The sequence below is a fragment of the Wyeomyia smithii genome, chromosome 3 (genome assembly GCF_029784165.1).
Source record: "Wyeomyia smithii strain HCP4-BCI-WySm-NY-G18 chromosome 3, ASM2978416v1, whole genome shotgun sequence".
NCBI lineage: Eukaryota > Metazoa > Arthropoda > Insecta > Diptera > Culicidae > Wyeomyia > Wyeomyia smithii.
Window position 1 is genome coordinate 40961894 of NC_073696.1, and position 14655 is coordinate 40976548.

The following is a 14655-nucleotide window of genomic DNA, read 5'->3' on the forward strand; positions in this document are numbered from 1 at the left end:
TCTAAAGACGTGTCTAAAGACGGCACCGAGACCTAGATGAGTAATCATTGATTTTTTTTTCATATAATTATTATTAAAAACTTTGCCGAAGACGTCACACTGATTAAACTAACCGTTCTTCAGAACATACCCAGCAAATTTCGTCCCACCCATTTTTTTTTATTTTAATAAAACAGTGCAACAATTTTTTGAACTTGGACCCTATGTATGATTTTTTCATGTATTTTTACGCAAAAATAAATTTCCCTGGGTTTGAACACTTTTCACCTTAAGGAGCAACAGTGGCGCCATTTTAAACTTTCAGAAATCGGAAATTTTCGATATTTTTTCGATGCCATTTCGTTTTAAAGCCAAATATCAAAATTCTAAGAACTTGTAACATATTAGAATTTTTTTACCCATCTTCTAAAAAAAACAGATCCTAAATCGGTCAAAAACTAAAACGGTTTTGGCAATCTAATATCAAGAGTGCAAGCGATACTCAAAGACACAATAACAATTTGTCTTTACATGATCCCTCTCCTTTTGTGGGGAACCAAACACCCCAAACTTTGAGCCAAATCTACAAAGGTCATTGACATGAGATGAGCACACTTTAAATGGAATGCCCCATAGGGATCAGACAGACAGACAGATCGTACTGCATTTTTATATATCTAGATCATCAATTCCATTTTTACATATACCATAAGAAATAAATCTTGATTCGAATAAAATTTATAAAAATAAAAATAACATCTTTAGCTCATAGGAACATCTGTGCAAAGCTCCAGCCAGATCAAAATGGGCAATAAAGAGTATGTTGTGATTTCACAGATTTATAAAAATACTTAGATTACAGAGATTTTATACATTCTGCTACTTTTCCAGGTATTTCACATTTGACATATAAAACCTTTATTGCAATTTACAAAGTTTAACAGATTTAATAGTTCTCGAAGTACGATGCTGGCCTAACAATCCAGTCGTCGTAGGTTCGAGTCTCGGCCCGGGAGAGACTGTTAGTGTCAGTAAGATCATGGCGCCAGCCACGCAATTGTCCAATACACTTTAACAGTAGGCTGCGAAGTGTGTGTATAATAAACAGAAGTCGAGTTCCGATACGGAATGTAGCACCAAGGCACAGTGCGTTTCAAATGTTGATTATAGCCATAATGTATGTTCGGAGAAGTTTCAAGATATTCAAAAATACATCTTTAGATGAAGGAAGATGAGTGATCAATCCACCTAAAAGTGAGGTAGAAAATTTACTTTTTTGTCAGATTGAGATAGACGCAAGGTGTCTTCGGCAAAATTTTAGGTGATCTTAAAACAATAAACTTTGCCGAAGACATTATGTTTCTATCTCTTATATATTACGAGCAACATAAAGTTTTCTATGAAGAGGTACTGAAAATCACAATTTTCGTTATAACTATTTTCTCGAATTTTTCCGAATTTCCAAACCTTCTACAAAGTTATCAGTCATTCTAATATGTATATTTATGCTGAACATTGTTATTATTTATCTCCTAAAATAAAAAAGTTATTTGACATATTTCGATATTTTTGGGGAAACTTTGACCTCAACCATCTCAAAATTACGCAATTTTACGCACGTAGTAGTTTCATACGATGAAATAACTATCTTTAGACTTTCAATTAAAGGTACACACTTTGGTATGTAAGAGTATGTAAGCAGCCTTTTCGATTGATTTATAGTAGTATGTAGTTTTAAAAATATTCAGCGCAGTAGTCTTTAAAAATATCTAGGTAAACTAAATCGTGATTGCAGAATAGTAGGCTGTTGCATGCTTTATACTGCAAAAAATATTCAATCGTACTCTCTGTGGTGATAGGCTACAGTTATCGTTAGCTGAACAGAAGTCAAGAAATATTCTCGGATACATTCGTAAGCATTGAAAAATGGCGGAATCATTAGCTACTGCTACAAGTAAACCTTTGTCAATAATTCAAGCACTTAGTACTTCGCTGAGGGTTGCCAGTCTTTTCTGTAGATCAATCATGGTTCGACAGTAATGAAGCACTTTTTGGTCCCCATAGGGCAGTTTTCTGAACAGGCTCAGGAGGCTATTGAGAGAAATGCCCTATGGGCACCAAAATATTCAGTGGTGAATATTTTAGTTTATTTCCCATTTCTCTGTATATGTATACTTTTTTATCTTCAGATATCGAGAATATCATACTAGGAAGATATCCCGCAAAAGCGCTAACGAGGATCTTCTGCATTGATTGCTCATTTCGTCAGATCCTGTTATCACAGAAGCACGTGAGTGTCCAAAAGCGGACATTAAATTTTTTTCGGAACACGCGAAATCTATGCTCGTCCTTTTTGAAATCGCAGAAGAAGAAATTGAATTTGAAAAAAAAGCTACTATTTGCATCCACCCTTACAATACTGAATATATGGTCGGCGTGCGACCAGACCGAGCCAAGCGCCAAACACATTGTTTTGTGTAATTAGCATTTGAAGTTTGACCACCCATAAATTAATCGTGTTTGAACTTATTATTAATTCAATGCTAACATGTAATGAACAGGGCTTAATAAATGTCCTGTTATCGTAAATACACGAAAAATAGCAATAATTGATAAAATATTTGGTTTTCATTTTTGACACCTATGAACTCAGTTCACTCTGGTCGAACAAAAATTTCAAAAAATGGTCTTCAGTTCGGTCTAGTCAAACGTATTTGCTACAACATATCAACTTGACTATTAAACAAGCTAATTTTTCTAACTAGTCGAACGTAATACATAGATATCAACGCTGCTTTAATTCTCAGTCCAATCTGTATCAAAAATTATACAGCTGATAGACAAGCTAAGCTTTATTTCTGTTGCTGTATTTCCTGGTGCCAAAGCGCACCAAGTGCTAAGTGTTAGGATAGTATCAATATGAAATGCTCTGGTATTTTGAAGCGGGTATAGCCTAATTTTATTGATTTAACGTATATTAACCCAGTCCTGACGTTTGTTACAAGAAAAAATTTAATTTTATTTGAAAAATATCAAATGAAAATAAAATGCACTTGGTTCGGTCTGGCACAACAAGATCTTGAAAAAAAGTGATGTGCTCATTGAAACGAAGTTCGGCTCTACGAAAACCACCTGGCTGTTTATTTATCTAATTCTGATGTCAGTCGTATTAACGAGCTGTCCGGAGCTGAGAAATCAGTTAGTGGTTAGAATAAATCGCAAAGTTTGCTTTTAAATCACAAACAATCACTTTTTTTAGATGCCATGTCTGTGTTTACGGTTCACTCTGGTCGAACGCAATTTCGTTCTTTTCACAAAGTGCCACAGAGATTTTTTATTATAACACGCCTATGAACTGTTCAAATGATTTCATTCTTTAATGGAGCATAGATTATCAATTTGCACATCCACTGGTGCTAATAACTCAATTTTAATGAAAATGGCGCTTGGCTCGGTCTGGTCGCACGCCGACCATATAACTGAATTAAGAAAAAACTCAATTTTTAGTTAATCTATTTCTAACATTTTTTCTTTTTTTTTGTAACCTTATCAAAGCATGCATGCATGTTTAGCTCAAGATCGTTTAGGGCCAACTTCGAAATTCAAAACTGTTTAATTTTTAAATTTTTGTATACAAAAATCGGCACCAAATAGCTTTGAAAAACAGGTGAAAAGGCTGCTTACATACTCTTACATACTAAAGTGTGTACCTTTAATTGAAACTGCCACGTGCGTTAAATTGCGTAATTTTGAGATGGTTGAGGTGAAAGTATCCCCAAAAATATCGAAATATGCCAAATAACTTTTTTATTCTAGGAGATAAATAATAACAATGTTCAGCATAAACATGCATGCTGAGATGACTGATAACTTTGTAGAATCTTTGAAAATTCGGAAAAATTCGAGAAAAAAGTTATAACGAAGACACCATCCGTCTATCCCAATCTGACAAAAAAGTAAATTTTCTATCTCACTTTCAGGTGGATTGATCACTCATCTTCCTACATCTAAATATGTATTTTTGAATATCTTGAAACTTCTCCGAACATACATTATGGCTATAACCAACATTTGAAACGCTATTTAATTAATCGCACGAAAACGGCAAAATAAAACAATGTACAAGGCTTTGCTTTGCTTCGATAGAGATTTTATAGATTTTCTATCTATAAAATCTATAAAAGAGCTTATAAGTGTTCATAGGTTTAATATATTTCATAGAATTTAAATATTTTATAGATTTTACAGACTTTATAGATTTTATAGACTTTATAGATTTATTGATTTTATAGATTTTATAGATTTTATAGATTTTATAGATTTTATAGATTTTATAGATTTTATAGATTTTATAGATTTTATAGGTTTTATAGATTTTATAGATTTTATAGATTTTATAGATTTTATAGATTTTTTAGATTTTATAGATTTTATAGATTTTATAGATTTTATAGATTTTATAGATTTTATAGATTTTATAGATTTTATAGATTTAATAGATTTTATAGATTTTATAAATTTTATAGATTTTATAGATTTTATAGATTTTATAGATTTTATAGATTTTATAAATTTTATAGATTTTATAGATTTTATAGATTTTATAGATTTTATATATTTTATAGATTTTATAGATTTTTAAGATTTTATAGATTTTATAGATTTTATAGATTTTTTAGATTCTATAGATTTTATAGATTTTATAGATTTTATAGATTTTATAGATTTTATAGATTTTATAGATTTTATAGATTTTATAGATTTTAAAGATTTTATAAATTTTATAGATTTTATAAGCGTTATATGTTTCATAGATATTATAAATTTAACAGATTTTATGAATTTTATATTTTTTTTATAGATTTCGTAGATTTTTCAAGTTTCACAAATTTTGTAGATTTTATGGATTTTGAATACAAACATCGTTCAATTTTGTGATGTTTCGTTTTTGCACGGTTTAATTTTGGCAACATAAAAACTTTGGACGTGTTGCCACCGGCCAAGCGTTGAATTGAATTTTCGCTTCAGTGCGATAGGCATCCTCGACGCTGTTCGGATTGGCTATTGAATTTTCTCCTTAGTCCGGTAGGCATCATGAAAAAATTTTTATTTGGACGTGTTGCCAAAACCGAACAAGGCCTGTATTTTATTAATAATAAATTTTTATAGGTTTTAAAGATTTTTTAATTTTTTTGATTTTCTAGATTTTATGGAATCTGAATTCTTTTTTTTACGTGATTCTGAATTTAATTTCGTACGTGATGTATGCGTCCACGCAAAAAAAAAGAATCAAATCGTGTAAAAGAAATCACGTCGTTTTGACAAAATCTCTGTTTGTGTGATTGTGTGTGTATGTGTGTATGTGTGTTTGCGTGCGTGTGCGCGTGTGTGTGTGTATTATGTGTGTTATATCATGGTTTACATAAAAATGTTCCCCATATCACAAAACGCGTAATTTCTGGAAAATCATTTAAAAAATATCGCGTAAAAAATCACGTAAAAAAAAATTCAGTGTATTATAGATTTGATAGATTTTTGCGAGAAGCACGACACGATGTGTCTTGCAACTACCACTCAGTGTTAGTGTTAAATCGATGGCACGCAGGGCAACGATTGAAACACCGGAGCAGGGGGTTTCAGCTTCGTGAAAACAATGGTCTCACGTAAAAAATAACGATTTGATCCGGAATGGGGCATAGCGGAGCCATATGGCAGTGAGCGAATTATTTCTACGAATATTTAAAATTCGGCTACGGTGCTTTCACGAAACTAAAGCCCTCGGCTCCGAAGTATGAACACTGACACTGGCTCCGGTGTTTCAAGTGTCGTCCTTCGTGCCGTCTGTCTAACAATAACACAGAGTTGTGGTTGCGAAAGGCGTCATATCGTGTTTCTATGCAAAACTCGCACCCTGCTGCTCACAATTCAGTGTTTACACCATAGCTGGTGTCGTGTTTCAAGTATATCATTCAGTGCAGAGTGCGGTTTGGACATGGCTGTGAATTTATAGATGCGTGCAGGCTTGCTATTTTGCTTAATATGTGAAAGAACAGAGTGGATATTCATCGCTAACTTCTTGTCCAATATAAGCGCCGCTCGCAGGAAAATTAACAAACTTATTGCTTACACCACAGCTGAGCGAAACAAGAGTGGTGAGTTCTTCTTCTCACTAGAGTGAGAATGAACAGGAGTATACCGCGGTGAGCATGAGCACTGCTAAGATAAATTCGATAACATTCGAACAGAAAACATGCTGAATAGATTTTTTTCTAGTTTCGAGTTGCAAAGCAAACAACGCAATTTACTTTCTTATCCAGAGGCTCCCCACATTTAATATATGCTAGAAAAACACACAGTAAAAGCACTGCAGTGAACTCTATTGTGTAGTTATTGTGCGTAATGTCCTTTTGTGTGTGAAAACTCACACCACTTTACTATCTCTCTAAAGCAGCGGTTCTCAACCTTTTTTTGTTGGCGTACCCTCTAGCGATATTTTTCAAATCAATGGTACCCCCTAGCTTGGAATGTTCTCGCAGAGCGGGAGAAAGTAGTGGTAGATCATGTTGCAGTAGTCTTGTTCAGGTTTCAAATTGAACTTTGGTTTGTTTGATTGCTACAGGCATGTTTTAAGAGCAAGTTTGAACAAGTAATAAAGTATTATGAAAAAAAATTGCTTTGTCCGCCATTACTGATTTTTCCTTCGCGTACCCCCTGAAGGCTTTCGCGTACTCCTGAGGGTACACGTACCCCAGATTGAGAACCACTGCTCTAAAGAAATATTCCAGATTCCACAGAGGTGTTTTTTGCGAACTCCTCAGATACACACAGCGATCTACTCTCTTCAAGCAGGTGCGTCGCTTTCTCACCAATGTGAGGGCAGTTGTTCTCGCAGTGGATTATATTCTCCTACGTGCTAGTGATTCTCTGAGGGGAAACTACAAGCCTGGGTGCGTGACGCCTGAAAAATTCGGCTGAAAATTGCATGATTTCTATTTAAAAAGACCTCTCGAGTTGGGAATTTCCGGGTAAAATCGAAAATGTTTTAAAAAATACACTTGTACAAAGTTTTTCATGATGACACGCAATACTTTCGTAAGAGGAAACAGCAGATTTATTTCACATTAACGCAGTCGAGAAAATTAAGATAGAGTCCACAAAACATAGTCAATCAGAGAAAATTGTTGAATAGCCGAGATTTGAATTTTAAAAATGTACTCGGAACTTTATCTATCAATAAAAGTATATTTGAAAACCTTTACAAACTGCGTGAATTTCGAAATCCGCGTTTATATTATTTAAGCATCAAACTTCAACTTACTCTTGGTTTCTTAGCGTATTGGCCCGTCCGAACGTCCCGAATTGTAGCAATGTCCAGTAGATCCATTTCGTGATTCTGATCCACCCAGTACAAGTAGAATCCCTTGGCGTCAACACGGACCGTCACTGGAGTTCCATTGCAGGAATCCTGCAAATAAAAAGGATGGAATTTAATATTTATTTATTATTTTTTCATATGATTGAGATGCGATGAGCCAAAATATAATATTCGCGAAAAACGCTCAAACGAATTGAATGTTTAAAGCTTTGTCTTGCTAGATTTGATTTTTATTCAAATAGCACAACAAATGAAATAGAAAACTTTGAAATAAATGCAATAATCGTTATCTAGCACGAGAATCATTCGATCAACCATTTCTATTAAAAATAAGTTCTAGATCAAATAAATACAGAAAATAACAGACTTGTGTGATACAGTTTGCTATATTTGATAGCCCATTGAGCTTCAATTTTACACATATAGCAACACACACCACCTAATAATAAACTTATCAACATGACTGCTTATGATAGCATTTTTCAGCTGCCAGTTTTTCATCTGCTCGGATACAGTGTCCCCACAGTGGAGGCCATTTACCTACCTACCGTGCACCTCTACCGTAGCATGCGAGTGGTGAATGTGTAACTCAACCGGGCGTCCGTATGCTTGTTGACTCTCATTTCACCCGAATCCAGTTGACCTACAACCTTGGGTACACAAACACCGGATGAAGTTTATCGAAGTGGAAAAAAGACGATAAAGAAAACATTCCCAATAAAAGCGCACCGAACAGAGTGTTCAAGTTTTCCATCCACCCGGGTGTCATATCAGTGTCGTCGTCGTCGTGTATGATTCGGGATGCGAATGTGATGGGATACTTCACAGAAATGTGTTTGACTCCAAAAATATTTCGCTGAAGCAGAAAGAAAACGGACAATATAACCACCATCAAAAGTGATATTTTATGTTTCTTCCAGCTCGCTCGATGCCAGCCCAGCTACTTTACGACGGAAAACGGGAAATTCAAGTGGATTACCTAGCTTTTGTTTGCAGACAATTGAAACTTAAAAGCATCATCAAGTGAAATTACACGCAAAACTATGAAGGTAATATATTGGCAGGGTGAAAGCACCAGTAAGCTCTACGGAATTCTGGAGGATGGAAAAAACGACGCAGTTTCTGTTCTCAGGTTCGACGCCTCTCCTAGATTGAAAAAAATGGTAACTACGTGTAGAGTAGAATCGACTCTTTGCAGCGCAGCAGCACACGATCACATAGGCCAAAGTGGATGAGAGAAAGCGTTACATTGGGAAAAAATAACACTAAAGTAGATGTGTATTGAGTGTAGACTAACAATGTAGCAGTTACAGCAGGAGATAGTCTGGGACGATAGAATAAATTAATTAAATATTTTAGTGCAGATGGTCCAGTTCAGCCATTCTTTTCCCGTCGAGTAAAATCACATTTTTTAAATATAAAAGCTATTCTACCATACGAATAAAATCTTACAGAACTAATGTTAATCTAACCCGCAACCATTCCTCGCTTCACCTACCCTGAATAATCTGGAAATACCATACCAACCATCAATTCCTTTACTTTCGTTGATAAAATGCCTTAACGGAGGAACGATTATTATGCTCAACGCATGAGCAATACGATACGCAATCCTTCCAGAGCTATCATTTGCAGTCAGGGAAAATTCCATCCGATACAATATTACTACTTGTGATTAATTATGCTGTCATCGGTAGGATCGGGAACACTCAACCGCATTATACATCCGCTAAACGGGGTCACCGATAAAGTTCGAAGCAAACAGGATGATCCGCGGAAACGAGGAAAAAAATATGCGCAACCGGATTGTGCACAAGTTTGCAACAGAACAACGACGCATTGTGGGCGCGTCCATGTTTGACCCATATAAATCAATATGCGATATGGCATCGAAAACGAAAAAAAAATAAGAGCGGCTCCCGGTTGGAAAAACAAAGAGCACTCAACACTGGTTTCCTTATTTGTGAAGAAAAAAAAAACACTGGTTTCCTTCTTCGTGAATACACATAAATCAGCAATGTTTACCCAGCATGGTTGTTTGCAACGCGGCTGGGTCCCATCTCAGGAGAACCAGCGACGATATGGTTTAATGCATCCAGCAAAATATAGACAGCCAGTGGGCGTCAATTGTGTTAGTTCAGTTTTTTTCGTCATTTGCTCAGTGCGGCACCGGTAGTCTACTAACATTTACTGACGGGTGGTCTTCTGAATGCTCACAGCCGTAGAGTGTATTCTAGGTCGGTAGGGACTACGAGCGAGATGACCTTCGAAGGGTGTCGGTTCGCTGAGGTGGAGAAGCGCTGGTGCAACATTTTGTTGTAACAACGAAGGGGGTGTGTGAGTGTGATGCATAGCAGTGGCTTTGACTGGTATGGTCTTTTGCAACATTGAGGACACTGTGTGATCGCTTCTATATAGGTAGGTTGACCAGAACGACAGGTCCCCCACATGCAACTCATTCTAAACTAGAGAAACAAATGCAGAAGGGTTGTGTCAACAGTGGGCTAAAGTTAACAGTACTGTTTGCGATGCTCTTCGGTTCACTCGGCTATTTTGTTGCTGGCCAGGAAAACTCGTAATGAAATTCCGAGGTATGACTTGTTGCAGGCAATGACAGAGTTTGTTGGATCAAAACAAACTAGTTTTTACCCTATATTAAACAACCTGAAATCCAAAATGATTTTTCAACAACAAAAAATAAATAAAATCTCATTCAAGATAAAGTAACAAATCCACAGCCAAACAGACTTCAACCGAATTGGTCGAAAAATAAATCAGCAAATCTGGACATGGTACAGCTGTTGCAATTATCGTTTATTGGATTGTGATAATATTAGCAAAGTGATAGTAAACTGCAGCGAGACCCACTAGCCCATAGCTTCGGCGACAAGCAGTGGGCGTGAAATTAAAAATTTATTAAATTTTATGACTGCTGACGGCTGCCACCAGTGACGTCGTGAAGTAGCAAACGCTGCTGGTGGGAATCGCCGCTCTTCCGAACCGGAGTTTCCGGACCGACGACGCGGGATGTGTTAAATGGTTGCATTTATGTCAATTTGATGTGCATTATTGAAAGTTGAGTGATGCTATTCTCCGGTAACTCGAACCGATGGGATGCAGACGGGTGACATTTTGTTGCACTGTACACCAGAGAGTACGGTTGATTATTGTTTACCAGCGATGGACGGGCAACGTGTGTTGCGATGGTGGTGACCATTGTTGGAAATATCGACATAATTTTATCATCGTCGCCATGAATGTTGCTAATTATTAAGAACACGGTGCATTGAAAATCAACCACACGAAATAATTGCATATGGATACAGAATCTGCCCGAGTGACAAACGCACAAATGCAATTAGGACTCTCTGGTCCACAGAGGAGTATTTTAAGCATATTGCAATTTCACAAGACAGAAACAAACATTGTTCTATTATCGCATTCAAAAGCACTCAATGCTCAAAGAGCGGACCTCAAAGCTGCTCTACTAGGTTAAGCTGGCGTACTATTACTTGTACACATCTTTTTGAATATGATAGAGGTCTATCAAAAACCAGTAGAGTGAAACAATTGAAAAGAACCTGGACAATACCTGGGACCAACGCAAACCACATGTTCATCCTTTTACCCAACACAGAATGGAATGCAAAATAAACTAACCGAACAGACCACGTAAATCCTCCTCCCTACTGAACCCTAAACTCCACAGAGGACAGCAAAATTCACATCCATTTTTTGATAACAAAAAGTCGCCACGTTCTAATCTCATCCAACTTACAACCGCAACATACCGCTCCGGAAGCTGGTGTGAACTCTTCCGAAAAGTTGCCAGCTTAGTGGAATAAAACCATAGCAGCAAGGCCGACTCTCCCGGTGTCGGTCGGTGTTGCGCCGAGTGACCTTTCGTGGCGGTAACAAATGGGGCAAGCAGCAAAATGTTTTTCATTATTAGATAATCTAGATTTAAAGTTCACACGGGCTGTAAAAACGACAAGTTTAAACCAGTTTAGATCGCTCGAGTTGAATCTCTGAAATGAATTTCGGGAACTTTTTTTTTCATTTAGTTAGATAGGAAAAATTAAATTTCAGAAAATGGTAAATGGGAAAAAGTAAGAAACATATTCTCACTATGAGAAAGAAATGACTACTAATAACGGTCGGAAGTCGACGTTTAAAAAAAAAAACGGTTTTAAGATAATTATTAAATTTTTTTTACAGATTTTTCTCGATGCTCTAAATTTGCAAATTCGTGACGATGGTAAAATTTTTGTTGTTTGAGAAATAATCCGTGCAACGAAGTTGACAGGCTTAAAATACTTAATTAAAAAACTGCTGGTTTAGTTATTTAGCCGAAAAACTTTTTAATTCTTGAACAAATCATGACTTGAAAGAGTTAAAATTGATTTAAACAGTACGCAATGCGATTAAGCATATACCAAAATCAATTATTAAATTTTTACATTCGGGCATACTTTCAACTCAGAATTATTCATAGGAGCTTTCACTATGGCAACAACTATTAAGAGCTTTGGGAAGTTTGCAGAATCTCCTTGACATGTGCAAATAGGGTAGTATTTGTATTGAACTTCGAATATTTACACTGCGCTAATAAAAAATTGTGCCAATATGTTCACATTTTCACCATTAACATCTTATAAAACCATAAACAAATTAGGTTTATCAAAACAATCTGTCTGTTTACTTTTCAAAAATAATAATTTATAGCAAATTCGATGTGATTTTTTTTTTTCAAATATATCGTTTTATCTGCTTATAGAATTTGTATCATCATGATCGGAAAATATGTTTCATATTCGGACGGATTATTTCAGATCTATTTGATTTCAAGTGTTTTTTAATGTTAGACAACTTAATTGCCTCAAACCGTGTTTAACATCTTTAATTGAGCATTCTCAAGAAAAAAATATTATACCAAGTATAGGCAAAATAAAGCGGTGAAGTCTCAGAAGTAAGCAGTTCGTCTTATGAGATAAAACAGGCCTTCCCATTCCACTAATAATTCTAACTTTAACGCAAATATTTAAAAAAAAAAATGTGTTCCTACATGTAATGCAGATGTTATATAAGCTTTTTTTTTGAAAAACGTCCTATATTTTGTTGAATATTTGATTCCATTAACACTGCTAGAACACAAGGCATGATAGCAATCGTAAGTAGGTATGAGTGGTTGATGATACTGTGATGAATAGTGGAGCAACCTCGCATATGAAAGATTGTTCCGATCATGCTACATTCTCGGACTGTCCCGATCATGATACAAAATCCTACAAATTTTAGTTACCTATCAATTGAGTGATAACTATGCTCTGAAATATTGCAGCTCAAAGTTAAAAAAATCTGCCAAATGAGGCAGACACGTGGGAAAGAATCAAAAAAACATGTGCTAAACGACCGCCAAGCTAAAATGGGAGAGCTGGTTGGGACCATAGGCATGCCAAAGGAACGCGTTGATAATATCATTCATGAATGTTTACAAATGAAGAAAATGTGCGCGAGATGAGTGCCGCGATTCTTAACAATTAATCGTTTCTTAGCGTGTCAAACTTCCGACGAAGCATCTGGTATTAGGCACAAAATGAAAGAGTTTTGGTGGCAATTGGTGACAATGGATGGAACATGGATCCCCCACTACAATTAGGAGTCCAATCGGCAGTCTGCAGGGTGGCTTTGGTCTGGTAAGAGTCATTCGAAATGTCCAGAAATGCAACAATCAGTCGATAAAGTGACCGTTAGCAATTTTTGAGATTTAAAAGACATAATATCGTTTGCATCAAGAAAAGGGACAGAACCAAAAAAAAATTGACAGTTCTATCTTTTAATCTTTAACCATGATGAAGAAAACAGTAATGCAGCTCCGTTCAGAAGTGGGCGCAGTCAAAGAACGGTACGACGCCGCATCAAAAACGGACATATTGCGACACTTTGTGGACACTGGATACTAGAATGGCAATGAGATGTATGAAAAAGAAATTGACTTTCGAATATCGTTTAGCGATAGGGCTCAAAAGTTTGGTCTCCTCCGAAAAGTCCCTCAATCTCGACGTTTCATGCATTCCTAAGACATATGGCATCTGAAAAAAAAAAATCGATTTCGACAATTTCATGTATCACTACCTGTGCTTTTTGACGTGGGATTACGTCTTTGTTTACTATACTGAGATGCATTTTGTAAAACTGGAAATGAAACTGGCAAATGTTGCGTCAGATTTCAAACGTTAATAACAGTATAACCACATGATGGATAACAACAACCAATATGTTGTTGGATGGATAAAATGTATAACAATTTTGTAATATGCTAGTTATCACTCTAATTTTATTGCTGAGCGGTAAAATTGATAAAAAGTTTCAACAACAAATTTACGCGAATAATGAACCAATTACCAATGATGGTGATCGGCGATAAAATCAGCGATAAACATTCGAACTTTTTCAGCGTGTGAGTCAACTTCGTCTCTCAGTCGGTTCTAAGATTCATCGTACGATATGCCAGTCCAAGTGAACCAATTCGGAGATTCGCTGAGATAATTCATTCTCTCTCAGAGATGGAATTTCCAATAGCTCTACAAACCAATGATTCACTCTTTGCTGATAGAATCCAAGTGTCAAAACAAAAGGGAAGAATCGCGAGACGATAATTATCGGAAAAGAGAAGCGATTGCGATCGCTTAAACAATTATCCCCCTTTCTTTCCGAGTCGCAAGTGTTGACAGTAAAATAGGTTTTTCATTGTTTAACAAAATGTTGCCTGCTGTTGTCATTGTCAACTCAATGTTCTGTTGTTCGTCGGTTTATTTGCATCGAAGGTTTGTTCGCTGATGTATGTTGGCCGATATCAAAGTTTCTCTTAAACAAGCAAAAAACCTGCACAAATTTTGGAAAAAAATCTGCAAATATAAATAGATTCGAAACAAGCTTGCAAGCTATGCACATAGTAACAACGAATATTTGCCATTTGAAAAAAAACAAAATCCACAGTGTTCCACAGTGTTCATATCTTCGGCAATGTTGTTCACCATAAAAACATCTTATTGAAAAATGTATTCAGGTAGCTTTATTTTTTTCTACAGATGGCGCTGACATCTATCTTCTGAAATCTTCTGAATAAATGGTGCTAGCCATTTTGTTTCTTCGGGAAAGTTGTTTATATCATCAATTGACATAAAGTTGTCGAACATATTACAACTGTAGGACTGACCGTTAACGAAATAAAATTATTTTCATTATTCATAAACCCAAAATGTCAGTAATGAATTTTAACTGGAACTTAAGTACATATG

General features: G+C 35.9%; 1 protein-coding gene across 2 annotated transcripts in view; it reads right to left on the reverse strand.

The window, feature by feature from the left end:
- LOC129733170 (1-phosphatidylinositol 4,5-bisphosphate phosphodiesterase classes I and II) overlaps positions 1 to 14655 on the reverse strand; it is a 181893-nt gene that overhangs the window by 93567 nt on the left and 73671 nt on the right. For both annotated transcript variants that reach the window (XM_055694793.1, XM_055694792.1), the window contains exon 3: positions 7298 to 7444. In XM_055694793.1, coding sequence (XP_055550768.1) covers positions 7298 to 7444 — 147 coding nt within the window. The remainder of the gene's footprint in view (positions 1 to 7297; positions 7445 to 14655) is intronic.